The sequence below is a fragment of the Polyodon spathula genome, chromosome 28 (assembly GCF_017654505.1).
Source record: "Polyodon spathula isolate WHYD16114869_AA chromosome 28, ASM1765450v1, whole genome shotgun sequence".
NCBI lineage: Eukaryota > Metazoa > Chordata > Actinopteri > Acipenseriformes > Polyodontidae > Polyodon > Polyodon spathula.
This window is the reverse complement of record NC_054561.1, coordinates 8,264,058-8,291,155: the sequence shown is the minus strand read 5'-3', so window position 1 is coordinate 8,291,155 and position 27,098 is coordinate 8,264,058. Positions and strand designations below refer to the sequence as shown.

Below are 27,098 nucleotides of genomic sequence, written 5' to 3'. Positions count from 1 at the left end.
CGAGCGGATAGTGCAGTACTACGGCTGCCTGAGGGACAAGGCGGACAAGACGCTCACCATCTTCATGGAGTACATGCCCGGGGTGCGTACAGCTCTGCCATCTGCCACCTCACTCACCAAACAGTTTCCTTTCTTCATCTCTATCCATTATCAACCTCTGTTCATACTGCTGCCAGAGCTCAGCAGCACTGTGGCCCCGGTGAGAATGTGCTGCTGTTGTGCAACATTAAGCACTTCATTCCATGAGAAATCCTTGCTTGTGACAATGAGCCCATTCAGAATGGAGGCTGGATCAATGATGGCTAAATCCTGAGCTACAAAAGCAAGGGAAAACATTTCTGATCCCAATCTAGCCATCTTGGTCCATATTGCTGTGTGCACAGACTTGTTTTGAACAGTTTTAGAAATGATTTCATAAAGACAACTGGCTTGGATTGCACAAGTCTTATCACCCATGTTACAGAAGGAAGGTGTTTAGCTAGGTTTATAAACAAGTCATTCCACGTTTCATTGGGGTGCGTCACTATTTTTACTAGACTGAAAATAACAATTGTGTTGAAAGCTGTTTGGTTAGACAGGGACACTTTAGGTAAGGCGAACTGAAACTAAACCAGTCCATGATTCAGCACATTGCAGAGGAAGGAAATGTCAAAATGCTTTACCAGTTTAGGAAAGGGGGAAATGTCCCTTGAGGTCTGTGCTGGTGGAAGTGTCCTGCAAAGGAACAGGAGCTTCAGAGACAATCGTGACATACACTTTTACAATGGCTACAGTTTCAGACACTGGGGAACTCACTGTGTACTGCAACAGGCAGTGCTGTGTAATGCAGACCCATTACTGCTAATGCTGATTGAAGCTCTCCTGTGCAGGGCTCTGTGCAGCACTAGTGCTGGTCTTGTTCATAGTGATTGAAGCTCTCCTGTGTGCAGGGCTCTGTGCAGCACTAGTGCTGGTCTTGTTCATAGTGATTGAAGCTCTCCTGTGTGCAGGGCTCTGTGCAGCACTAGTGCTGGTCTTATTAATGCTGATTGAAGCTCTCCTGTGTGCAGGGCTCTGTGCAGCACTAGTGCTGGTCTTGTTCATAGTGATTGAAGCTCTCCTGTGTGCAGGGCTCTGTGCAGCACTAGTGCTGGTCTTGTTCATAGTGATTGAAGCTCTCCTGTGTGCAGGGCTCTGTGCAGCACTAGTGTTGGTCTTGTTCATAGTGATTGAAGCTCTCCTGTGTGCATGGCTCTATGCAGCACTAGTGCTGGTCTTATTAATGCTGATTGAAGCTCTCCTGTGTGCAGGGCTCTGTGCAGCACTAGTGCTGGTCTTGTTCATAGTGATTGAAGCTCTCCTGTGTGCAGGGCTCTGTGCAGCACTAGTGCTGGTCTTGTTCATAGTGATTGAAGCTCTCCTGTGCAGGGCTCTGTGCAGCACTAGTGTTGGTCTTGTTCATAGTGATTGAAGCTCTCCTGTGTGCAGGGCTCTGTGCAGCACTAGTGCTGGTCTTATTATGCTGATGCTGATTGAAGCTCTCCTGTGTGCAGGGCTCTGTGCAGCACTAGTGCTGGTCTTGTTCATGCTGATTGAAGCTCTCCTGTGTGCAGGGCTCTTGCAGCACTAGTGCTGGTCTTGTTCATGGTGATTGAAGCTCTCCTGTGTGCATGGCTCTATGCAGCACTAGTGCTGGTCTTATTAATGCTGATTGAAGCTCTCCTGTGTGCAGGGCTCTGTGCAGCACTAGTGCTGGTCTTGTTCATAGCGATTGAAGCTCTCCTGTGTGCAGGGCTCTGTGCAGCACTAGTGCTGGTCTTGTTCATAGTGATTGAAGCTCTCCTGTGTGCAGGGCTCTGTGCAGCACTAGTGCTGGTCTTGTTCATAGTGATTGAAGCTCTCCTGTGGTCTTATTAATGCTGATTGGCTCTATGCAGCACTAGTGCTGGTCTTATTGCAGCACAATGCTGATTGAAGCTCTCCTGTGTGCAGGGCTCTGTGAAGGATCAGCTGAAGGCATACGGAGCTCTTACGGAGAACGTGACCCGGAAGTACACACGGCAGATCTTGGAGGGCATGTCCTACCTGCACAGCAACATGATCGTGCACCGAGATATCAAAGGTGAGCCCTTGGGGGGGGCACGGGATATTAGCACTCCACTGTTTCTTTTTGCCATATTTCACATTTTTGTGTAGCTGCTTTTATGAACTGGTGTAGCTTCGACATGGACACTGAGGGGTAAAGTGAGAGCACAGGGCAGGCGGGAGGAAGACGGGGCCACAGTGCAGGCCCACAGACACGACATACAGGAGAGCCCAGACAGAATGTCATACATCTTCAACAGGAACACCTATCTCCTCGGCAGCCCCTCAGCCCGGCGCGGAGGAAGACTTCCTCTGTGACACCAGCACAGACGCATACAGGCAGCAGAGCTTCAGTGTGGGACATGACTGCTGACAACTCATTCCTGCTGAGAAGCATTTAACTGCACAAGAGATACTGCACTCCACACTGGGGCTGCTAGTGCACTCCACACTGGGGGTGCTAGTGCACTCCACACTGGGGCTGCTAGTGCACTCCACACTGGGGCTCCTATTCAAACCCAGGGCTCTGATTATACAAGTACAGGCAGAGGCATTCCCTTCAGAAGTAGCTCTTAATGACAGTCCTGTAGCTGCTTTTATACAAAGTCAGGGGAATGAGTTGGAAACACAGATGCATCCAAACACTTGTTTTTGAGCCTTGCAAGAGAAAACAACGTTTTATATATATATATATATATATATATATATATATATATATATATATATATATATATATATATATATATATATTGTAAAGCTGCAGGGAGGTTTCATTGATTTCTTTGTTTGTTTGGTTCTTTTAAGGAGCCAATATTCTGCGTGACTCTGCGGGGAACGTGAAGCTGGGGGATTTTGGAGCCAGCAAGCGCCTGCAGACCATCTGCATGTCCGGAACGGGGATCCGCTCGGTCACCGGCACCCCCTACTGGATGAGTCCGGAGGTGATCAGCGGGGAGGGCTACGGCAGGAAGGCTGACGTGTGGTAAGACCTCCGTTCAGTTACAGCTTAGCTCAGGGGGTGCTCCACCTGCTATGGAGTCATTGTAGGTTCCCCTTTGCAACCTGATTGCTTATGATCCATCAGGAGAGGATGTGAAAGCCAGAATCTGTTGCCCGGCAACTATTTTTGGGGTTGTAATTTTCTTAGTGCATCTGCTGCATGAATGGCATGTGAATGGCCCCAGCACAGTAAAGCCAGGACCCTGCAGCGGCACCAGCCCAGTGTCACTCCATCCAACACACTGGCTGTTTTATTAGTGCTCGGGGTGGGGGGGGTGGAGTTTCCATGAAATCATTCCTGATGTCTTAAAATAAACCATTCCTTTGTGTGTTCTAATTTACCCTACAAGGCAAAAGTGATTTTGCCTTGTTCCTTTCCAACAAATTATGGGCCTTTTCCTCAAATGTTATTTTAAAAATGCAGTTCTAATATGAGCTGGAAAAGGATGTCACCAGTGTCCTGTGCTGATGTGGCGTTGTTTCTGCTGGCAGGAGTCTGGGCTGCACAGTGGTGGAGATGCTGACGGAGAAGCCACCGTGGGCGGAGTTTGAAGCCATGGCAGCCATTTTCAAGATCGCCACCCAGCCAACCAACCCCCAGCTCCCCTCGCACATCTCGGACCACTGCCGTGACTTCCTGAAGCGCATCTTCGTGGAGGCGAAGCACCGGCCGTCCGCAGAGGAGCTGCTGAGACACCCCATCTCTCAGACCGTGTTCTGAGTGCGCCCCCCTCTCCAGATGGACTGGGGGCGGCCCTCAAGCTGCAGCGTTACCCGCTTCTTCATCCTGTGGAGAGAAGGGAGCAGTCCATTACCAGCAGGGCTGCTGCAAAGAAACTAAGTGTGTGTGTGTCTCTAAAAACAGAGAAGCAGTTATGCTTCAAGTTCAGTGCTCGCACTACCAGTGCAATCCAGAAGGGGTGACTGCAGGCTGTCAGATTTCTTGTCCAAAGACTTTGTGTTGCTGATGACAGATCTGTTGAGCCCAGGACCCACTGGAGCATTCGCATTATGCCAGTCCGTCTGATCTTGTTCCTGCCTTCACCGTCCTCCCGTTCAGTCACTCAGGAGAGACGTGTGTCTTCAAGCCTTTACCAAAGAGTATTTCCTCACTGGAGCCACACAGCTATACTGCCACTGTGCTGTGCCCGGGACCCTCGGGGTTAAAAAAAAAGGGACTCTTCTTCCGAAGCATACCAAAGAAAAGTGTCATTACTGAGAGTATTGTAACGATTGCTTTAAATATCCACTTCAGTACTTTATACATACCAAATGCTATCTGTTACTGCAGCAGGGAGAATAGTCTCTCACAGGGGTTCAGACATGCCAAATCCTGCATTTATTTGGTCAGAGATGCACTTTTTATGAATGTGGGTTTTTTTTGTTTTTTTTTTAGCTTTTAGCTCTTCTCATATAATGTGATGCCTCTCTCACTTTATTTATATCCTCAAGTTCATTAATTGATGTTTTTTTTATATATACCGACTCTAGACTGTTTGAAATCTAATGATGCCTTTAAAAAGAGAAAAAGCAGCTGGTTTTGCAGAGATTATGCGGCAGGTTTATTTGTAGTGAAGAGCTGGGAGAATTGATCAGTCGCCTCGTTTCCTGTCAGATCTCATCAATCTGCAGAAGAACTATAGAACTGTAGTGTAGAATCGGAGGATTCATTTAGTTTGACATGTTTTCTAGCTAAACTTACCAATGTGTAAGCCCATCAATGTGCAGTGTTACCTGTCTATCTCCAAATGAATGGGCTATTCCTGCGGTTATGTAGTCTTGCTGAATGCTCCCTCATTAAGACTAATCTGTCAGGGCATCGTTCCTCTCACTAGCTCTCTCTTTAGACCTTTATCTAGGACTCAAGTAACTGCAGGCAGAGCTGCTTTACAAGAGCACCTGCTTCTTATTATTGAAGGGCTGCTGCCAGGATCTTCCAACCAACAAAACACGCTAAACGAACCCTGTGGTTCTCACAATGAGGGATTTAGTAAATAACTATGCCGAGCTGCACAAGAGCTTGAAAAGAACAATGATTTAAAACCATCGGTGGCACCTTCATCAGAAAAGATGCTAATTCATCTCCACAAGAGCAAGCCCTCATTGTCATGGCAGCCTCTCGTTGTGAACCATTCCCTTCAGGGGGTGAGTATAGTGGCGAGGGTGCAGGAGTGCTGCAGGCAGTGATTCTGCAGTGCGTGTCTCAGCTCTACAGTGCCACCTGACAGGGTGTGAGTACAGTGGAGAGGAGCTCTCCAGACAGTGATTCTGCAGTGCTTGTCTCAGCTCTACAGTGCCATCTGACAGGGTGCGAGTACAGTGGAGAGGAGCTCTCCAGACAGTGACTCTGCAGTGCGTGTCTCAGCTCTACAGTGCAGTCTGACAGGGTGCGAGTACAGTGGAGAGGAGCTCTCCAGACAGTGATTCTGCAGTGCGTGTCTCAGCTCTACAGTGCAGTCTGACAGGGTGCGAGTACAGTGGAGAGGAGCTCTCCAGACAGTGATTCTGCAGTGCGTGTCTCAGCTCTACAGTGCAGTCTGACAGGGTGCGAGTACAGTGGAGAGGAGCTCTCCAGACAGTGATTCTGCAGTGCGTGTCTCAGCTCTACAGTGCAGTCTGACAGGGTGTGAGTACAGTGGAGAGGAGCTCTCCAGACAGTGATTCTGCAGTGCGTGTCTCAGCTCTACAGTGCAATCTGACAGGGTGCGAGTACAGTGGAGAGGAGCTCTCCAGACAGTGATTCTGCAGTGCGTGTCTCAGCTCTACAGTGCAATCTGACAGGGTGCGAGTACAGTGGAGAGGAGCTCTCCAGACAGTGATTCTGCAGTGCGTGTCTCAGCTCTACAGTGCCATCTGACAGGGTGCGAGTACAGTGGAGAGGAGCTCTCCAGACAGTGAGTCTGCAGTGCGTGTCTCAGCTCTACAGTGCAATCTGACAGGGTGCGATAGCCTGGCATTTCTCCCAGCCTGACGATTCTGTTTAGCCCAGGGTACATTTGCCTCAATGCCCAGTCTTTTAAAGATGTTTTATATACTGCAATGTAGTGACCTTTCCAAAAAGGACAGGTCATGAACACCCTTCATCTACATGAGAAATGATCTTTTTGGGGGGGGGGGGGGGAGCAGGTAGCAATCTATGCTGTAGCTTTATACAGGTTCTTACAGCTGGAACATGTTTGTATTAGCTCTCCTGACAGTGCATCTATCTCATGTATACAGTAATTCCACACAAGGATATTAACTGCATTATTTAAGATTGCACCATAATAATGAGCTATTTTAACAAAGCTGTACAGACGAGGTAGAACAGCTCCAGTGCAACACAGTAACCTCGACACTGCGGATTCTTTGTTGCCACAGTAGAAGCTTTTCGACAGTTTTGTGTTGCCATGTTTGGTCTGCCTGAATATGTCAATAAAAGGAGAGAAAAAGCAGGTATTGTCCTGTATTGTGTACTATACAGTGCAAATACCAATATGCCTGTCTTTACACCCCATGTAGAATACAAACTTTTCAGTTTGCTATTGCAGGTAAATGTTACTCTCATACAAGCAGCTCCACAATATGCAGCACCAAGGCAGGCTGCTGTTAAGAGGACTATAAATGGCTCAGGCTGCTGTTTCATCTGTAACTGCGTAGAGTCACGGGGTGTCCTCTGCTCTATCAAGCATTGGGATGCATTTCTTGCTGTGGGTTCATGGTCACTCATGAGCACTGGGTGGGTGGGACCCTGGGGTAAACAGAAGATCCTGGGGTAAACATATAAATATATATATATATATATATATATATATATATATATGATTTTTATTTTTATTTATTAGCTGTCCCCCGAAAATATAAAAGTGTATCAAAATGTATTTACAATAACATGATCGTCAACGGGGCTTGCAGTGCAAACCAGCCCAGTGTATCAAATGTATTTACAATAAAATGATCAATATACCTATTGATACTGGGAGGTGTTTGTGGTTATTGCAGTTCAAATTATGTTGATATGATTGAAACAGTCCTGTTTGACTTTATTCCTTTCTCTTTTACCCCCCCAACTTTACCTCAGTCACATACCAGCTCTATCCTAATGAGCCCCTCTGCTTCACCTTGCCGGAGCTGCAGAGGTAAGCCCAGAGCCCCTCTGCTTCACCTTGCCGGAGCTGCAGAGGTAAGCCCAGAGCCCCTCTGCTTTTTGTAACTGTTCATCACTTTGAGAGGTCTTTCCCTTTACAGGCATGTCCTGTGTTCTTGTGAACTGGAGAAGCGAAGAAGAGGCCAGGGTTCGCTTCCAAACAACCTGGCCCTTAAACCAGACTTCGGCCGTCAGATATCCACGCCACACCCGTACCAGCGCCCAGTCAAACTAGTTCACAGAAGCCAGGACTCGTTCGGACTTTGTGCAAATTAATCCCATACTGAGTTTCAAATAGAAAAAGTGTTTAGAAAATAACTAAACTGTCGAGTTGCACCCTGGGCCGCTGTTACTGAACATTGTGTTCATGCTGGTCAGTCCACTGAAGAGAGGCTTGTTAGTCCTTGAATGCAGGCGTGATCCTGTGCAGTATGTGGCTGGAGATTGTGTCTGAGGTTTAAGTTAAAGTTTTAAGTTAGTAAATTTCATGAGGGCACAGACAGAGAGACAGACGCATACACACACACTGTATGTAAAAAGAACCGAGAACATAATGTAAAATCGTGTTTATTTTACATTGTGAATAACACTAACAAAAAATTTATTTTTTTTTGTTCCTGGGTAGTAAGTGTTATTTCCTAATTGCTTATGCCTCAAAAATATAGAACATGGCTATTATTCCCCACAAACTTTGCTTTTGTGACCAGGACAGTGATATTTCAAAATATCACTATTTCCAATGGGAAAATGGGCAAATGTGTGTCTTTTCGTTCACATAAAGTCAGAAAAAAACAACATATGAATCCAAATGAACATGTATTTATACTAAAGTAATACAAAGATGACTACAAAAGATTTAGAAGTGAGTAGTTTTTTGAGATTTACAATTATACTGTAAATACAGTATAATTGTAAATTATTAGCTATCAGGTGACACAGGCAGTACCCTGGGGCTACACTCATACAGCTGTGAGCATTGCATTGCCAGGTGCAGGGTCAGTGGTGTGCATTCACAGAAATACGATTCCTCACTTCGATAACAGATATCTCCAAACACAGCTGTAATGCATACTTTGCATATACCTTTAGAAAGATCAACCATTCAGAAACCCTTAAATTAGCTCTGTCGCTGTAGACAGTACAGTATAGATATTTGTATTTCCATCGCATAGTATTCTCTGTACGAGCCAGGCTACAGTCACTGCACAAGGAAACACTTGCTTTCCTTTGCAGTGCGAAAGCAGCAAGTATCAAAATGGTATTATAATAAAGTATTGTAAAGAACAAACCGTGAGAGAATGTGAATTCTCAACTGGGAACCGACGATCGCGCTGGAGCTGTGCATCAGGGGACTCTGTCAATCACAGTAGTACTAAAAAAGAAACTTGGAAGAATGAAATGAGGTCAACATCCCAAGAAGACGATGCGTTCCTTGTGCGTTTCATTGAATGCGCAGCTCTGTGCTGAACCAATTGCATCTGCAGTAAGGCACACATATGTACTGAATCAAAATGCAGAGCTCTAAAGTGGAGATTACAGAACCTGATTGTGAGGGGCTGGCAGAGGGAGGGAACAGTATACAAGCTCAGGGCTCTATCAAACAACACTTCCACTTAGGAATTAAAAACAGGCAAAATATTGATTCTCATTAATAATGCCTCTGGCAGCTAGACTCAATTGCACAGTGTGTTCAATTCCCACCTGCTGGCAAGAGAATGCTTCAACGCTAAATCAGCCAGGTCTCCACGCACTCCCCACTGACACTGAAGTGATACCAACACCTTTCTAAATGATCTGGTGCACGACGGTCTGCGGCAGGACTCTCAGCCTTCAGGAACAGAACAATTAACAAGAGCCTGCCCTTCCATTCAGTAATAAATGGCCTTTAAGCTGTTGCAACACCCCTGAAACCCCACAGCCCAGCAGCAACCCCTGCTGGTGGGGAGAGCAGCAACAGAGGCTCATCTATTGACACCATCGGACACTGGGGCAGAGATAAAAAGCGATTTGAAATCAACGCTGTTGACACAATTTCACCCGACAGCATGAGTTTAAAATACTATCAGTAGTAGGTTAATTCATTTATTTAATGACAACTCTACGAGACGTGACAGAATCTTTTCAGACTGCAGCTGAAGCCAGAGGCAGGCAGCCCCAGTTTGACACTGGGAACGAGAACAGAGCAAGTTTCAGACTGGTTTTATAGTGCAGGTGGAAATGTGATCTGCCTTCTCTCCGTGTGCTGAATTAAAATAACCGATGTAGGAGATCTCAAGGTCTGGTTCTCCTGCTGTCGTGCGCCAGAGATATCAAACACGTGACACAGATAGAAAACAAATGGGTTCTTGTGGTGATAACAGGAGGGGTGCAGACCGTCCCTCTCACAGTTCAGACTGCCTTCAGTGTCTCAAATGAGGACCAGCACGGCTTTGCCAGCTTTCTCCAGAAACCCACTCCAGTGCAACAAAACACATTTCAGGAAAATAAAGAACCTCCAGTTCACCCAATCGATCACACCCTGTGCATTGCTTTCCCACCGCCTCAACATAATCTAAATCTGAATGCGATTGTAGCAAAATAAAAACACACAGTAAATCAAGCAGCCCCATGACGCAGTCCTGTCCCCTTCGCTTGTTTAGAGAAAGTGGGATTTTGTGAATGGAAACTGGGAGCTGCTCCACTGGAAACGTATTTAATTAAAGCCAGACAAAGAATCTGTTTTTCGATGCAGACGAACCCCCTGGTCGAGTAATCAAGGGAGCTTAGCAAACCTGATCCAGAGCACAGTCCAGACCGAGAGGGTTCAAACAGGGACACACTGGAAAGAAATTCTACAGACCCACAAACGGGAAGCTCCTTGCGACTTCTCCTCTTCTCGCAGTTATAGCAGCGAATGTGTCTCTCTATCTCTGCTCAACTGGCCATCGTTCTTCTATCCAGCAGCACAGCACACACGGAGAAACATCTGCAGTCCATGGGCCTGCACAGGCAGTGTCTTACTGCACTGAAACTGCATTGTACCTGCAGTTTAACAGACAGCTAGAGTACACCAAAAAAACCAGCTGCAGTGGCAGAGACCACCTCTAGGGGTCACTGTGCACCACACACACACCCCCCTCTCTACTGCTGAATTCCATTCCTAACCACATGCTGCTATGAAACAGGCATTCATTACAAGGAAACAGAGCACAGCCCAAGAGCTATTCACAGCAGCTGTGCTACAGCAGTGAAACCTCTTCTAGGCCTGCAGTGAATAACTGAGTCGGCACATCCCCAAAATATCCTGGCGTTACTGGGGTGGATTCTATTCAACTCCCTGGTAATGTTGTTGAAGCCGACACCCTGGGATCCTTCAAGAAACCGCTTGATGAGATTCTGGGATCAATAAGCTATTAACAAACCAAACGAGCAAGATGGGCCGAATGGCCTCCTCTCGTTTGTAAACTTTCTTATGTTCTTAATTACAATGGGGGGGGAGGACTCCAGATCCACTAAACATCCTCTATACCACATTGATTCAGATACAGGGGTTAAGGAGAGCCCCCCAGCTAAGGGAGCTGAAACAATATTATAGGACCACTGAGAGTTTGTGGAGGAACTATGAGGAGCATTCGAGCATACAAGAAACTGCAGTTACAATATCGGTGTGGGATAATCTTACTGTTATTTAAATAAAACAGGGCGCAAATAACAGACCGAATCTTCCTTCTCCAGATCCTCAATTAAATCCGAATCGTTCAGAAAAAGGACCGTCTACTTGAGGAAAGAGACACTAAACACATCGGGAAGATTCACAGGATTCTCCAAACAAACACGCTACAATACAAAATATAATGCAATATAGGCTCTTGGGCTACACACTGATCCAATTCAAGGAACTGACATTTTAACTGCGTCTTCGGCAGATCAAAGAGAGCACTCAGCCTAACAGAGGGGTCGTCTTGTATGAAAGAAACCTCATACTTCACGCTTCTCTGATCTACATGCAGATTTTCTAGGCATTTAAAATGACCCACATTCGAGGGATTTGAAAGACTGACCCAAACCAGAGCCTGTGGGTTCGGCTCCAGATCTCCACTGCTGTGATATCAATCACGTTTATACAAAATCAAACAGCGAACAGTTCAGAGAACGCGTCCCACCCTCCTTATCTTTACATTTCTTAGTAAACCAACCAGCAAAACAAAAAAGTTACATTTGTTCTCTGTGACCGCGTTTCCAACAGTTCATTTTTTACTTTGGTGCTGAAAACCCTGTTATGGAGAACAATTTCACTTCTGGGTTTATCGCACCCAAAACATGAACATCCTCTTTCGGCTTTGTTCTTTTTTTGCTTTAGGTTTGCTGCACCTGATACAGTTTTTGATACACCTTTGCAGTACAACAGATCTTCCTGCCTCAATGCCACTAAAACAGCTGCTGCATTCCCCCATACTAATGCTCACAATGATAGAAAGCCACACACACCTAACATTGCCTATACCCCCCTCTCCACAGCACCTGCCTCTCAATTACTTCACAATTAAGAAGCATCCGATGACCCAATCAACAATAGAGAAACTTACTCCAAATACTACTACAAAAAATAAACAAACAAACAAACAAATATATAAAAAAACTGAAACAGCAAAGTTAATCTCTGCGGGGCCCCTTCATCTCGGAGGATGCACAGTCCAGTTAGACACACAGCCATTACACAATCAACCCGCAGGTCTAATGAATGCATCCTCCTCTGTATTGAAACATCTAGATATACTGTGCCTTCAGACTCGCCAATGAAAGACAGGCCGTGCATTCGTTCTTTACAGGCTATCTGTGGTTCTTTACAGGTTCATTTGTGTCTACTGGTTACACGGTAAGAAACCAAGGGAAGAACACAAATACTGTAGCTGACACTCTCACCAGCGCTGTGCAACGGCACAGATCAGCAGCTCTGACCAGCGCATTGGCTTGGCTTCTTGGTTTCATAACGCAGTGGCTGGAAGTGTACGGACAGTTTAACCCCTTCAGTGCCCGATGACACACACGCACTTCACTTGTGTGGCTAAAGGAAGGGAATACATTTTTTTTTTTTTTTTTTTTTTTTTTTTTTTTTTAATGGAAACCAAAGCACCAAGTAAAACAATAGAATTTTATTTTACTAATAAAGAGACAAGGCATTAAAAAGGTTCAAAATGTTTTCTAATATGCTTCAGCAGTAAAAGGGTTCATTCGATTTGTTTTCTTTCGGAAACTAGGAAGCAACCCAGCATTGGAAACCCAGTTTAATACCTCTCTGGAGACGAGTGCCACAGACCTGCCCCCGACTCGTTCCTAGAGATGCTGAAATAAAAACGTACCTGAAGTGACAAGCATTCTCTCACCTATTGCAGCCAGTTATAAAAGCAAGCAAAGGTATCTGCAGATACCTCAACATTTCAATTAACATTAAAAACAATTCTCTAAAATTCAAATTGATAGATCATATAAAAAACAAATGCATTCTCCTTTACAAAGATTGAGATTCAGTGACTTAAGGCAGGAGCCCTGCTGAAGAGATCTGAGTCTCAAACATGATACCCTGGGTTGGTCCACATGAGGTAGGGGAGAGGAGGAGAAAGAAAGAAAGAAAGACAGGACCCAGCAGTGAAGCATCCGTTCTCCCAGAATCACGACTCCTGAGATTCCACAAACTCAGCCACGCTGGGATCGTGCGCAACACCTTGGAGAGATTCTGGTGTGTGTTCCGGTTCTGTTAGACAGATTGGTACCAAGAAGACTGTGGTGCTTAACTATGAAAACTAGGTTCTGCCCAGATTTTAACCCATTACAGCCTAGTGACCAATGAGCAGCTAGGCTTGCAGTTCTTGCCAGTCCCAGGTGGCAGGCTTGTTCTCGGAGGGGCTCGGGTGACGAGGACAACGTGGCCCAGAGCAGTCGTGGAGCCTGGAGATCGCCAAGCATTGAGCCGGGTCTGAATCCAGCCCCTCCCCCCCCGGCTGGAGAGAGGGACTGTGCCTTCTAGACCAGACCAATCAGCAGCCAGGAGCACCATCCAATCACAAGGGCACGGCATCTCTGAAAAAGAACACCATGCAAACAAGGGAAAACCTGCACACAATTAAATTAACAAGATCCTGTCAATGCAATGCAGACTTGTTCTGGTGACTCTGTGGAAGGGCTTCCAGAGACAGCCTCCTCCGAGTGCTTTTCTGGGTCACATATTCCTTCTTTGAAGATGCAGGGAATGCTCGTTTGTGGCAGCACTTTCCTGAGAGCATGCTGTTAAGATACAAGGTTTTTAAAAAGAGTTTGCTTTAAAAGAAGAAGAAGAAGAAGAAGAAGGAGGAGGAGGAGGAGCTCTGGCAGGACGCTAAGCGCAAGGCTATAGGGGCAGGTCTCGGAGCCGCGGGGCTGGTCAGGCGCTCTTGGTGCCGCTCTCTGCCTCCTTCACGCTCCACAGCTCCTTGTGCTGCTTGCGGCCAAAGCCCTCGTCGTAGTTGCCTTTGCTCTTGAAGAGCTGCTGGAAGTGCGGTTTGCAGTAGAACTGCCCGTGGAGCGCCGCATAGCTGCCCAGGCTGCAGGGAGACAGAACAGGAGGGGTGAGCCGCCGAGCAGCAGGGACAGCGAGGGCTGTGTACTGGGATTGAACACCGTGAGGACTGTATACTGGGAGTGAACGGTGGAACTGGGAAAGGAGGGATTGACACGCCAGCTTGGTCTGCAGTGTGGAGGAGTGGAGAGGGGGAGGAGGGATGCAGTGGACTAGCCTCAGCTTGGTGTTGCAGTGTGGAGGAGCAGAGAGAGGGAGAGGGGATGCAGTTTGGAGGAGTGGAGAGGGGGAGAGGGTGTGGAGGGCTGCAACTTGAAGGGCTGCAGTATGGAGGAGTGGCGAGGGGGTAGAGGGATGCAGGACTCACCTCAGCTTGGTGTTGCAGTGTGGAGAGGGGGAGAGGGTTGCAGTGTGGAGGAGTGGAGAGGGGGAGAGGGATGCAGGACTCACCCCAGCTTGGTGTTGCAGTGTGGAGAGGGGGAGAGGGGTTGCAGTGTGGAGGAGTGGAGAGGGGGAGAGGGATGCAGGACTCACCTCAGCTTGGTGTTGCAGTGTGGAGAGGGGGAAAGGGTTGCAGTGTGGAGGAGTGGAGAGGGAGAGAGGGATGCAGAACTCACCTCAGCTTGGTGCTGCAGTGTGGAGAGGGGGAGAGGGTTGCAGTGTGGAGGAGTGGCGAGGGGGGAGAGGGGATGCAGTGTGGAGGAGTGGAGAGGGGGAGAGGGGATGCAGTGTGGAGGAGTGGAGAGGGGGAGAGGGGATGCAGTGTGGAGGAGTGGCGAGGGGGGAGAGGGGATGCAGTGTGGAGGAGTGGCGAGGGGGGAGAGGGATGCAGTGTAGAGGAGTGGCGAGGGGGAGAGGGATGCAGGACTCACCTCAGCTTGGTGCTGCAGTGTGGAGAGGGGGAGAGGGTTGCAGTGTGGAGGAGTGGAGGGGATGCAGTGTGGAAGAGTGGAGAGGGGGAGAGGGGATGCAGTGTGGAAGAGTGGCGAGGGGGAGAGGGGACGCAGTGTGGAGGAGTGGCGAGGGGGAGAGGGGACGCAGTGTGGAGGAGTGGAGAGGGGGAGAGGGGATGCATTGTGGAAGAGTGGAGAGGGTTGCAGTGTGGAGGAGTGGCGAGGGGGAGAAGGTTGCAGTGTGGAGGAGTGGAGAGGGGGAGAGGGGACGCAGTGTGGAGGAGTGGAGAGGGGGAGAGGGGATGCATTGTGGAAGAGTGGAGAGGGGGAGAGGGTTGCAGTGTGGAGGAGTGGTGAGGGGGAGAAGGTTGCAGTGTGGAGGAGTGGAGAGGGGGAGAGGGAATGCAGTGTGGAGGAGTGGAGAGGGGGAGAGGGAATGCAGTGTGGAGGAGTGGAGAGGGGGAGAGGGGATGCATTGTGGAGGAGTGGTGAGGGGGGAGAGGGTTGCAGGACTCACCTCAGCTTGGTGTTGCAGTGCTTGCAGCAGAAGCAGGACGAGTGGAAGACGTTCTTGTCAGCGACGAGGCGCTCCATGGGGTACACCGTCTTCTCACAGGAGGCACACAGCTCCTTTGCCTGGGGCTTCAGGCTGAATGACTGCAAACACACACACGAGTCAATACTCACACCACCACTGAGAGCCATTACTCTAACTCAGTCACACATCCTCACTCCCTTCAATGTAACTTTTACATTTCTGAAATATTTTGCAGCAGTCCCAACACTGCCGAGCAGTCCCCCTCAGTCCTGACTCCCCTCACACACCCATAATATATGCTGAAGTGCAAATACATATTACACTAGATTAGCTTAGAAGTCCATTCACCAAATATTAAAGGATTAATGAGAGAGAGAGAGTTCTTGGAGAGCTGCACTGATGTCTCACTGGAGGTTGTACTCTTGTCCTGCAAGGAGAGACAAGGTTAACAGAAGCGTTCGCTGAACAGAGTCTCACTCACAGCCAGCATCACAATCACTGGACAGCCAGCGAGAAAGGTGTGAGAGATCCAGAGTCCTATGCTGAATTTAACAGGACAGCTGACAGGTCTGGGACCAGAATCCCCGGGAACTGGAGAGGATGAAACCCGAGCGATCAGCCCATGACAACGAACAGCAGGGCGGTGACAGATCTGCATGTGGGTCAGGCTTCTGCCCTGGTAACCGGAGTGGAAAAGCTTCGACAGGGCGGATGTCAGGTTATGACGTGCAACGAAGGTTCGGCAACGCCCTGTTATGGCTCACTGCTAAATCCTGGGGAGGAAGTGGTTAAAGACAGCACTTCCTCACAGATCAAATGTCAAACTGCGTTTCAGCACTGTGTACAGGGGATGAAGAGCTTTGAAATGAAACAGCGCCTCCCCAGGGAGTATAAACTCGTGGAGCCCGTCTGATCACTCTGGCTTTCAATTCATCATCTCAAGTGATCTATTCAGTTCTACCGAGTCTGTCAAGTGTACGAGATCAAGCGTGACCCCGACTCCACGCAAATATCCTGCCCTCTGGGCTCCTGCACACCGACTGCTCCAGCTCACTTAGTGCTGAATTTACTGGTTCCTGTAAATGCTGGTTTCTGCTGATCAGCTGCCTAGAAGTGTGACCACCATGAAGCTTGCAGTTCTTGAGCACACCACAAGTTCCTGTACAGAGATAGCTGTGTGTGTGTATTGAAGGTTCAGTAAACCACACCAGCACTGCTCTGAGCTCTGACCTCTGACCTGCACGCCGTTACCTGAAAGCTCTCGCTACAGACTGAAAATGAGGCAGAGGTCTCGAGAGGTCAAAATCCAAAACAGTAACCAACACCCTCAACTCCAATGGAAACAGAATGTTTGTGTTGATGTGTTGACTGCCCCCTGCTGGTGAAGCAGTGCACAGCATTCCTCTCCAGTCACCAGACTCAGGCTCTGCCCCCACAGTTCCACATTCTGTTTGTGAATGTAGCCAACGTGCTCCTGTTTGTTTTTACTGGTAGTGTCAAGTTATTAACATTCAAATCACTTCAGTGGTTTCCTGAAGCCCCGTGGTTTCGGGCAATGAGAGTGTGGCAAGATTAATAATAGAAGTGTTTTTGAAGTTTAGAAGTGAGCCCGTCTCAATGCAGGGTTAGACGCAGAAACCCATCCCTCACCGCAATGAACACCCCTGGTCTGCAGAAATGAGTCGATTGTCCACACGACAGTTCAGCTGTGGTGGCTTTCCAGCGAGCAGAAGACATTCAAAACAATCTGATGCAATTCAAATAAAAATCAAATAAACTTGCAAAGGGGCTGGTTTATGTAAACAGGGAGAGCCGTGTTAGTGTGGTGCTGTACACCGTGATTCAAGAACACAACACGCCCGTGCGTTTCAAACAGGGGTATCATTACCAGCACAGTACAGCCTGGATTCTGCAAAGGTATTACCGACTCCCACTCTGCTACAGAACCTTTCACTTTGCAACTGAAAACAAGTGTGGCAGGAAAACAAACACACACACACAGACTTATTACAATTGCACAGAATGGTTTGCAATCTCTACTGTGAGGCAATGTAAAGAGTTACAAAAAGAAATAAGAAAGACGCAGCACGCAACATTTCAGTTTACACAAACAAAACCTCAACGACGCTCCTTGCCTTATAAGTACATCCCTCAGCAAAGTCTACTCTGGGCTGACAGTTGAGATTACAGATCAGACTTCCTCTGCGGTTCCCACAACCCCACAGGAAGAGCAACTTTATCTTGCTCAATCCGCTGCAACTTTACAGGGACACCAAGCAAGACCCTACACACCGCCATCGTGCAGTTACACACAGCCAGGGAACAGCACAGAGCTGCCGTCATGCAGTTACACACAGCCAGGGAACAGCACAGAGCTGCCGTCATGCAGTTACACACAGCCAGGGAACAGCACAGAGCTGCCGTCGTGCAGTTACACACAGCCAGGGATCAGCACAGAGCTGCCGTCGTGCAGTTACACACAGCCAGGGATCAGCACAGAGCTGCCGTCGTGCAGTTACACACAGCCAGGGATCAGCACAGAGCTGCCGTCGTGCAGTTACACACAGCCAGGGATCAGCACAGAGCTGCCGTCGTGCAGTTACACACAGCCAGGGAACAGCACAGAGCTGCCGTCGTGCAGTTACACACAGCCAGGGATCAGCACAGAGCTGCCGTCGTGCAGTTACACACAGCCAGGGAACAGCACAGAGCTGCCGTCGTGCAGTTACACACAGCCAAGGAACAGCACAGAGCTGCCGTCATGCAGTTACACACAGCCAGGGAACAGCACAGAGCTGCCGTCATGCAGTTACACACAGCCAGGGAACAGCACAGAGCTGCCGTCGTGCAGTTACACACAGCCAGGGAACAGCACAGAGCTGCCGTCGTGCAGTTACACACAGCCAGGGATCAGCACAGAGCTGCCGTCGTGCAGTTACACACAGCCAGGGAACAGCACAGAGCTGCCGTCGTGCAGTTACACACAGCCAGGGATCAGCACAGAGCTGCCGTCGTGCAGTTACACACAGCCAGGGATCAGCACAGAGCTGCCGTCGTGCAGTTACACACAGCCAGGGAACAGCACAGAGCTGCCGTCATGCAGTTACACACAGCCAGGGAACAGCACAGAGCTGCCGTCATGCAGTTACACACAGCCAGGGATCAGCACAGAGCTGCCGTCGTGCAGTTACACACAGCCAAGGAACAGCACAGAGCTGCCGTCATGCAGTTACACACAGCCAGGGAACAGCACAGAGCTGCCGTCATGCAGTTACACACAGCCAGGGATCAGCACAGAGCTGCCGTCGTGCAGTTACACACAGCCAGGGATCAGCACAGAGCTGCCGTCGTGCAGTTACACACAGCCAGGGATCAGCACAGAGCTGCCGTCGTGCAGTTACACACAGCCTGGAGACACGCTGATTAGTTTCACAACTAAAGGTATCATTGATTATCCTGAATCAAACAAATCAGTAATAAAATAACATTCAAAATAAATTTAAAAGTAACTAAATGAAAGCCCTGATCCATCCGCAGTGAACCCTGACATGTTCTCTACCAAAAGAAAGGATGCCAACTGCACATGGGAAAAGCACGCCAGAGTTAACACTTATTAAGAGTTACCGAACAGGATAGGAGAATCAGCATACAGAGTTGAAATCTCTGCATTTATAGATAACAAATATCTTACCGGATAAACATTTAAAAAGCTGTTCTGAAATAATTCAGGTGCTTTTTTTTTTTTTTTAACCCGGCTGTATTCGGAGTCCAATTTGATTGGTCCTTGGGGAAACTACGAAAGAGTTCCCATTGTAACGTATTGCAACAGCCAGTATTCACTGCAATCTTTTTCAGAGAATGTCTTCGATGAAATACCCTAGCAGTTGCTTTATCACATACTAGTGTACATACATACTAGTGGAAAATATCTTCGATACAAAACCGTGTATTTCAGGAAGGACGTGCAGGAAGGAAGACTTTTAAGACCCACAACTTGATGTTTGTTTCTTTATGGGGAACTTGCAGTTTTATTGCCAAGTGATTGAGAGAATCTCTTCTGTTGGATACTTGAGAATTGTTTTGATCAATTACTTGAATGCTATTATTGGTTTGTCATGTTGTACAAATAAATCATTACTGTTGCACACATTATATATACAAATAGTAAACCTCAGGCTGAGAACTTGAATCAAGGGGGAATTAAATGCCTTGTGTTGTTACAGCGTGTAAATCTGATGTTATTTTCAGAGGATGACACCACGAAGGAGTTATAAACCATAATGAATACTAATTGTTAAGTCCCTTAACGATTGGAATCCAGATGTAGCCACTGCGCCCGGGCTCAGGCTGGTTTGCAGGTTTAAAACCAGCAGAAGCAGAACTGCACATTCAGCGCTGCCGTGCACTTTTACAAAACAAAACCTAACTAGAGAGCCGGCCGGCTGATCCTTTCACTGGTTTCAAAACACACCCTACTGCTCTTTCGAACACACTGGTCTCAGCCTTCACACAGAATGTTTGGCTGATCTTTTACACCTGCCTGCTTAATCACAGGCAGGTGTCCCTCATTTCATTAGAGCCAGCTGTAGCCCCGAGGCATTCTGGGGGATGTAGTTTTTTAGGCCTACGGCCATGACACAGTGAACTACAAAATGGATCACACACACCGGGAATACCGAGCTCTCATCCTGCTACGCTATATACCCCCAACATGGCACAGTCCTGCCTGCCTGCCTGCCTGCCCCCCCCCCGCATTCAGTAATAAGACCACATCAGCAGTCAAGCCTCTGTTCAATTACCTCTCTAATGAGACCAAACATGCTGGAAAACTACCAGACCCTTGGGAAACATGGATGCACAGAAGAAACTAACATGCAGCCAGTTAAAAAAAACTGGCAAATATTCCCCGAGCAGCAATGCCTTATTAAGGCAATACTTTGTTGGTCCCTTTTTAGCCAATAGCGAGGTTTCATTGTAGCACATTCTGATTTTTATGTGATTTCACTGAAGCCCCAACAGCGGAGAAGTAGACGCTGAAAAAAGCTCGGATAGTAAACTGTACAGAGGGGCCTCCTCGCAGGTCCTCTAACAGGCAGCTCTGTGTGTGTGTGTGCGTGTGTGTGGGGGGGGGGGGAGTGGGGTTGAGATAATGACAAGTTCTGTTTTAGCATCTTGTAAAGGCAGTCCTATTCACCAATTCAGACGCGTCAGACCTACAAGAGTCAGACACTGGTATAAGCACGGCTTCCCGCAGCAAGAAACAAAGCTTCAGGTTTCTTTGTTGTTGTTCAGAAGTTCCTAACGAAGGGGGTGCAGTACACCAAAACAGAAAAGCAGCTGGTGTGCCAAGCCTCCCACCCACCACGACACCATCTCAGAAACACACTGTAGCACTGGAGGGAACTAAGAGAGTGGGAGACAAGGCACACCCTTTAACCCCGGATATAGATTCAGAGACGCCTAGCCAGTGTGCGGCACCCTGCCCTGGGTGTGTCTCTAAAAGGGACAGACAGGACAGGAGGGTCATGCAGAAGGTGTAGCAGCACTGAAACGGCCTCCCCTGTGCTGTAGCTCCTGTGAATTCGTTCCAGTCATGCTAAATGAATCTGCACTGGGCTGAGTAGATATCAGCGAGGTCAGAGGATACTGGGAGTATTAGTCTCATGAAAGGTAGCCAGCTTGATGCTCACAGCTGCCAGCTGTGCTCTCCACTGAGCTGAACATCGTCATCACCCCCCAGCCTGTTCTAAAATCAGGCACATTTTAGGATTACAAGCTCTGTTCAGATTCATGGAGGCTAATTGTTCCACAAGCTCAAAGATGATGAGATTCGGAGCTCCATGGAATCTTGTGTTCCACATCAGAGTCCCCGTCATGGGTCTGTCCAATCCGCTGCCTGCCTGATCCCGAGTTACAGGCGAACAGACCAGACAGCTCCCAATCCAACACACCACTATCCTGTCCTCTGCTCCCGGGGCTTTCCTGTCAGATCATCAGCGGTAGAGCTGGCAGGAACATCCAGACAAGGAACCACCGTGCGTCAGGTCAAAAAAATAAACAAAACTCCCTTGGACTCGGCAGGCAGTCACATGATTAGAGACACTTGGAATCCCCCTCTGCGACGGTCACATGGGTGCGAGCCGCAAAGCAATGTAATATACAATAGAACAATGAATCTGCCAAACCTGTCCTCTTTAAAACAGTCAAGAACCAACTCAACTACTGTGGGCATCACGAGCAAGCAATCTCACTAAACCAGCCAACATCACGACAGCCAACAGCCACACAACACAAAGCTCAGTGTGCAGCCTTTCAGAAGTGACTTAGTTAACCATTAGCGTCCTCTATTACACAGCAGTGCACAGACTGGCGTTTAATTCTACAAACTTGCAGCAGTAAACAAGATCGTTGATGCAGCGCCACACCTCACCCACTTGACTTTGCTCAACAAAAAACAACCAGAGTATTTGCCTTCCAGCAGTATTATTCATCCAGGAAACACACATCAAATCTCGCTACTGCAAACATGGGAGTGCTGGCAATCAAGCCTCAATCTATGGGAGCCAAAGAAGAGATGTGATTTCACAGTTCTGCAACTTTCTGCAGCTCTGCATACCGTTCCTGCAATTCTAATTGATCATGTCAGTTTATGAATTCTATGCAATTGTAACGTTATATTTTATTTGTGATGCCCAGCCCTGCAGCGTGAGAATATATGCCTGGTGCCCCTGGAGAAAGTCCCTGGAAAACATGGTGCTAGTGTGCAATGAAGCTATCCTGCTTGGGAAACGTAAATATGTATCCCAGCCTTCATTATCCTCAACAAGCACAAGAACAGGCTGCAAGATTGCTGCCGGTGCAACACTTATGAAAAGTTACGTCACTTAAGAAGCTGCTCTGTGCAGGAAGGGGGGGGGGGGGTTGGGGGGGAAGCTAGCAAACCCACAGACCCTGGGCTCCAAAAACAAGAACTGTACCATCAAACTAAAAAGCGAAACTGCACTAACTGTCAACAGAGTCTGCTGGACTCAAGAATACGATTCAGATACATAATGGAGTGCTTTCTGGAGTCACACCACCTTATTCTGCACACCGCCTGGGTGAAAGAGGCGAAACACACACTGCATTGCTTAGCCTCTGCTGCTCACAAAGATCCAGACAGCCCAGCACTTTAATCCGACTCCTTCAGGAGTCTCTGAACCTGCAGCTTGAAGGGGGATCCGCCAGCCAGACGCCCAGGGTGTGCGTTTCAGAGAGAGGCAGGTAGGTTTTAAACAGCCAGTCAAATCCAAATCAGTGAATTGATTCTCCACATATGGCGTTCGAACGCAAGTTTATAAACCAGCAGAAACCCTCCACAGCTTAAAGGAAATCCTGTCCACCCTCACCCACTGTCTCCTATTCAGTGCCACCCCAGCCAGCCACCCGCCCACCTCAAACCTCACTCTACCTGATGAGAACCACGGACACTAGTGGGGTCAAACAGGGGGGTCACCATGGCTCTACTCTGTTAAAAATGACCTTCCACTCTGAAGCTATCCCGACCCACTGGACCCACACAAATCATTTCAGATGAAGGTGTTCCCTAAACACACAGCACAACACAGACCTGAGCTCTGATATCACTGCCTGAATCATTGTGGTCAGCCATAGGGCTTATGCAAGGTGTTTTTCAGCCAATGGCAACTGATTTGATTAACTCGTACAACAGGCTTTGGGGCGGGGTGGTAATGTTATCTGTTATACCAATAATAATAACTAAGAAGAAACAAAGCATTCTCTGAGGAAGTCAGTTCCCTTTGTTGCTGCATCTATTACAGCACAGCGCTGTGGATGACCCCCCCCCCCCCCTTTAAATGGTAAATGTGAAGCGTTTACGTCAGGCGGTTCCAGGTCATGTTGCTGATGATGGGCCCGCAGCACTTCGGTCCACCTCATCACGCTGACTGATAACGCAGCAGCACCGGCTCCGTCCTAGCCCTCTGTGGGGTTTGAATTACTGATCAACCCAGAACCTAATTGCACGCTTTTGCAGGAATATTACAGCCCTCCTCCTGAGTTCGGTGGCGTAAGATCGTTTACACACGTGTTTCATGGTACGCACTGCCTAGTGGGTGGGGGCAATCTAATATATAATATATTATCCTATATATATATATATATATATATATATATAAGATATATATATATATATTTAGCGGCATTACAAATTTTAAAATGAAAAAAATTTTAATTACCAGCACGTAAAAAAATTTTGTTAATAAAACTTTTTTGAAAAGGCTTAAAACAAACAGAACCCCCCCCCCCCCCCCGTTTCTTTTTGAAAAGCCCCATGCAATACAATGCTCCCTAGCTGATGAACCACCCCACCCGTCCCCTCAAAACAAAGGACACACGGGTTCTTGCACGACTTTGTGTTGTCCACCGCGAGCATGAAAAGCCACTCACCATGCTTCTTATCGCTGAGAAATAAACACCGAGAATAGCGCTTCTTGACGCGGTGTGGGCTTAGGGTTTTTTTTTTTTGTCTTCTTTTTCTCTGCAGCAGTGCTCTGACAGCGCGTACCGGCTTCCTGTGCGTGAGCTATCTGCCTCTTATTCTTTCTCTCATGAGCTGGAAGCCGCTTTTTGATTAGCAGGATGTTGCCTGTGATTGGCTCGCTAGAACACCCCCCTCCTCGACTTTACCGCAGACTTCTGCTTTTGTGCGCCTCTTGGAGCGGGCGATTGAGTGAAACCGCGCAGCTGACACGTCCTGATTGCCGAGCGAACCCTGTTTCAGTCACAATGCGGTGTCCCGCTGCACAGCGCAAATTAACACTTGCATTTCAATTTCAGCGCCAGTGAGCGATCACGGTATCAAGTCGGAACCCCATTTAGAATCCAACAGAGTTTTGAACTGGTTTCAAATTGTTTCACCTGTTTGCAGGCAAGTATGATGGTGAATGGTACCCAGTAACTGGTACAAGTTTACCTCACTGGTAAATGTGCTTGGGGCTGTTGCTTATACTGGTGCACCTGTGCCATGCTGCTTTACCACCTGCATTAATCTATAGAAGTCCACTCAACATGCAGCATATTGACACATCATGTTTAATGAGCAGAAAAGTCCTATTTCTATAAGAACTTCCTGTATGGTTATTTTATCCCAAAAATGCCAGACTGCTCTGTTTTACCACATAGTGCACAGTGTGTGATATTTATCCAGCTTGCTGGTGCTGTATCCTTCTCTCACTACCCTGTTAGCCCCTGTGATGGACAGAGTCATTTTGAAAATCTGCAACAAAATGACACTTTTTCTAGTCCTTTCTAGTTCTCATTCTGCAAGAAACAACTGAGCATAGTGCGATGACCTAACCCAGAGTTTTAATTGCAGTGATACACAAGCACTGCGTGTACTGGGCAGAGAGATCTTTAACAAACGTATTTCCGATTCTCCATGCAGATGGTGTCCTTTTCATGCAGCTCTGTGTTCAATCATTTATCGGGAGCAAACTAAACAGGCAGTCAGGTTTCTAAATGCAGAGAACCAGCTAGTGCGTCAATAAGGCTTTGCTGAATTTATTTTTAAATGATAAAACAATATGCATATTTACACTATTCTTTCAGAAATGTGATGTTTCACAGGAAACTACATATTAGACGGCAATGGGTACATTTCACGAAAAAATGCAGCCCTAAATATGATCGTTCAATTGACAGGAAAATCTTTACAACCATCCCCAAAACACGTGTAAGGATTGAAACCACATTCTCCATTGGTACTGACTGAGCCCTGCGTCCCAGCCTTCATTGCAAACAGATGTGAGCGGGCTTCCATTACAGAGCCTGTCTGGGATGTCGGAAAGCTGCTCTGCACAGTCCAGCCCAGATTCTTGGGAATCCTGAGCACTGGGAAAACAGGCTCCTGGGAATCCTGAGCACTGGGAAAACAGGCTCCTGGGAATCCTGAGCACTGGGAAAACATTCCTGCCACCCAGACATTGTAACATTGTATCCAGTAACCAGCAGAAGAAAGAGCCATCTTTAAACAGCTTCACTCTTCAGCATTATGAGATTGGAGGAACATTACGAGATAATGTGCTTTAGAGATAGCAGTCGCATAACAACATGAATGCAAAGTAGGAAACATGATCTTAAACTGAAACAGAGAATGTGGCATACAGGTACACACAATGATAGCTTTTATAATATTTCATTAACCTAACCCTAACCCTAACGCTATCCCTGGTCCTATAGGGCTAAAGGGGGTCTGATTAAATTAGAAATTATCTTAATTAACAACATTTATACAAAGATCTGGTTTAACGTGGCTAGATAGAGACAAGGATTCTAAACATTGAGATACAAATCTGTAAGCAAAAACATCTTTATGAATCAGATACAGATGTGATCAAAGTCTATAAAAACACAGTAACAGCACACAATAGGCCAGACTGGGAATGCTTTTCCTTTAACCCAGTGAGAAATAGCTGGCAGATTTTTACCAGATCTTCAAAGCTCTCAGATTTGGGCTAACAGTGTCCTCCCAGTAATTACAGCTGTTGCCGTGGCAGCTGAATGCTGTTCAGAGTCTGGGGGATGAGATACAGCTTCCCTAATATCTGACAATAATGAAACTGACAGCAAAGATGTTTCTCTTCAGTTTCCTACACGTAAAGGAGCAAACTCTCCCTGCTTCAGTCCCTTACATTGGCTCTAGCCATGATCAAACCTCTAGCGCTGGTCCCCCTGAGGGTGCTGTTCATGTATTTACTTACTTCAGCAACAGAGCCCTTATCAAAGGGAAGGTAGACCATCCAGACAGTCAGCTACCAACTGCTAATCATCGCCTCGAATCAGGGTTTCTCTATAATTACAAACAGTGCCTTTATTATCAGTATTTTAAACTTCCTTCATTCACAGATTAATTTACCTTTTCAATGTTTTGCTTTTCCTTCCATTTTGTTTTTTTAAAAGCTGGATGTCTGACAGTTCTGTGGACATCTACCATGTGGCAGTGCCCTGCGATGTAGTGTCCTGATTGAAGCGGTGGGCAAGGGGCTGTGGTGCAGTGGAGGAGTGTCCTGATTGAACAACATTGGAAAAGACAGACCAAAATCCCTGCAAAACAAATTCAGAGAGCTAGGAAGGAAATTAAAAGAGAAAACCAAAACTGTGGTATTTTCTGGTATACTACCGGCACCTTGCAAAGGACGATATGGACAGCTGGAAATAATTAATCAAAACGCATGGCTGAAGATGTGATGCACACGGGAAGGCTTCACCTATCTTGATCATTGGACCACATTCTACAACGAGGACTATCTGTATAGACGGGATGGACTGCACTTAAATAACAAGGGAACAAGTCTACTTGGAGAAAAGATCCTCGAGCAGGTTCAGAAGCATTTAAACTAGAAAGGAAGGGGGGAGAAATCAACAAAAAAACAGAAGGGAGACCGCATCAATACAAGAACAACAACTCAGGTAAGACAACCATTAAATGTATTTATCTAAATGCTAGAAGTATCAGAAACAAAATTCGACAGCTTGAAGCTACTGCACTAACAGGTAACTATGATGTGATAGGTGTTACTGAAACTTGGTTGTCTGAGAGTGATGGGGACGAATATAATATTTGTGGGTATACACTGTATAGGAAAGACAGGCAGGACAGAAGAGGAGGAGGGGTAGCGCTATACATAAGAAACAACCTTGAAGCCCAGGTGTTAAACCTGGACAAAGAAAATAAAGCCGAATCAATATGGGTCAGAATAACGGACAAAAATTCAAAGGGCATAATAATAGGAGCATGCTATAGACCGCCAGATTCAGACGGTGAGCACAATAATCTGTTATACAATGACATTAGAAATACGTGTAGCAAAGGAGAAGCCATACTAATGGGGGATTTCAACTTCCCCCAAATAAAATGGGAAAACCCGGTGGGTAGCACGAAGGATG

At 47.2% G+C, this 27,098-nt stretch overlaps 2 protein-coding genes across 2 annotated transcripts in view; one reads left to right on the top strand and one right to left on the bottom strand.

Moving 5' to 3' along the window:
- The window catches only part of map3k3 (mitogen-activated protein kinase kinase kinase 3), a 37,208-nt gene extending 30,404 nt beyond the window's left edge, over positions 1-6,804 (top strand). Inside the window, exons 14-17 of the mRNA XM_041231541.1 lie at positions 1-82; positions 1,972-2,101; positions 2,869-3,046; positions 3,556-6,804. The exon at positions 1-82 is cut by the window's left edge and continues 50 nt beyond it. Coding sequence (XP_041087475.1) covers positions 1-82; positions 1,972-2,101; positions 2,869-3,046; positions 3,556-3,784 — 619 coding nt within the window. The 3' untranslated portion in view covers positions 3,785-6,804. The remainder of the gene's footprint in view (positions 83-1,971; positions 2,102-2,868; positions 3,047-3,555) is intronic.
- A 3,798-nt stretch (positions 6,805-10,602) lies between these two features.
- On the bottom strand, positions 10,603-23,772 carry LOC121301952 (LIM domain-containing protein 2-like). The gene is made up of 3 exons (XM_041231689.1): positions 23,601-23,772; positions 15,132-15,271; positions 10,603-13,746 (listed from the first exon to the last, which is right to left on the bottom strand). The coding sequence occupies exons 1-3, from the start codon at positions 23,601-23,603 to the stop codon at positions 13,587-13,589; spliced, it is 303 nt and encodes a 100-aa protein (XP_041087623.1). The 5' UTR covers positions 23,604-23,772; the 3' UTR covers positions 10,603-13,586.
- Between the last annotated feature and the right edge of the window lie 3,326 nt (positions 23,773-27,098).